Here is a 1207-nt window from a genome sequence, read left to right on the forward strand (position 1 = left end):
AAAAAATTGGAAAAAATTTATTTTTTACATGATTTTAGTTTTTTCTGAGATTTATTTTACATGTTCATTTTTATGTCTGTCTTTTTAGTTTAATGAACAAAATTTGGTGCAGTTAAAACCATTTATTTTTTTTAATTGGTTATACCTAATTTGCCTATATATTATAAATAATCTCAAACAATTTTGCCATTGACTGATTGCCCACGAAGATATTGCAAAAAATTGAAACTGAAATGAACGAAAAAGCGAGGGACGAAATGATACGCACTGAGATGGAGTGGATTGAAATAAGTGAGGAACAAAGACGAAAAGAAGAACTCATTAAAAAAGCTTCAAAAGATAAACGGTACGCAATGGAAGGTGATAGGAAAGCCGACATGTTACAACAGTTAGGAAGTAAGCAGAAGCACAGAAACAACTTAAATGCTTATGAAATTCAACTAGAAAGCGAGGTGATTTTTTTATACAAAATAAGCTAGTTTTGTGTGCTAGATTATTTAAAATGGATGAACATTTATAGATCCAAAAAATAAAAAAGAAACAAGAAGAAAGAAAAATAGAAGAAGCAAAGAAAAAACATAATTTGACACTTCAATTTAGAAAATCCGTTCAACAATTAAAGAAGCATCGGATCGAGGATGCCAGGATCAATAAGGTATGTTCTGTTGCCTAATCTATGAATAATGTTTGCTTCATTTATCATGAAGTAATTTTGCAACCATTTTACGCTTTTCTGTGGCTTATGGTTGTTGCACTTTTATTTCACCAAAGTTCAATTGAATTATCTTTATTTTATCGACTCATTTATACGCAGAAGTTTTGTTTTGGACAAAATTTTAAATATCATTGAATTGAAAAGTTGTTTATATTTGCATCACGTAATTTACCCAAATTCAATGACGGCTTTGTGAAAAGCAACTAAAACGTAGTAACTTGGTTGAGAGGTGGACAGCGATTGAACATTTATTTCAATTTTCTTCTCGTTGCTGTTAATTAAACCAAATTTGAAAATTTATATAATTACTTTCTCTCTTGTAGAAATTACATTCCATAGAATAGGTATCGGATATTAAATTTGGAAGCTTTCTCCGAAAAAATAAAACAATTTGCAATTTGGTGAATTCCAATGTGGGAATATCGGAAAAGCAGAAATAGGAAAAGTTTTTTTTAGTCATTTATAATTACAAACCAAGTTTTGAAATTCTAA

The 1207-nt window shown here is 29.2% G+C and overlaps 1 protein-coding gene across 1 annotated transcript; it reads left to right on the plus strand.

The window, feature by feature from the left end:
* Positions 1-233: 233 nt before the first annotated feature.
* HELRODRAFT_184746 (hypothetical protein) lies at positions 234-1059 on the plus strand (the record flags this gene model as incomplete). Its single annotated transcript, XM_009022908.1, has 3 exons — positions 234-452; positions 539-655; positions 1039-1059. 3 exons carry the CDS (start codon positions 234-236, stop codon positions 1057-1059), a joined length of 357 nt encoding a protein of 118 aa, XP_009021156.1.
* Between the last annotated feature and the right edge of the window lie 148 nt (positions 1060-1207).

This window comes from Helobdella robusta (assembly GCF_000326865.2).
Source record: "Helobdella robusta unplaced genomic scaffold HELROscaffold_3309, whole genome shotgun sequence".
In the NCBI taxonomy this organism is placed as follows: Eukaryota; Metazoa; Annelida; class Clitellata; order Rhynchobdellida; family Glossiphoniidae; genus Helobdella; species Helobdella robusta.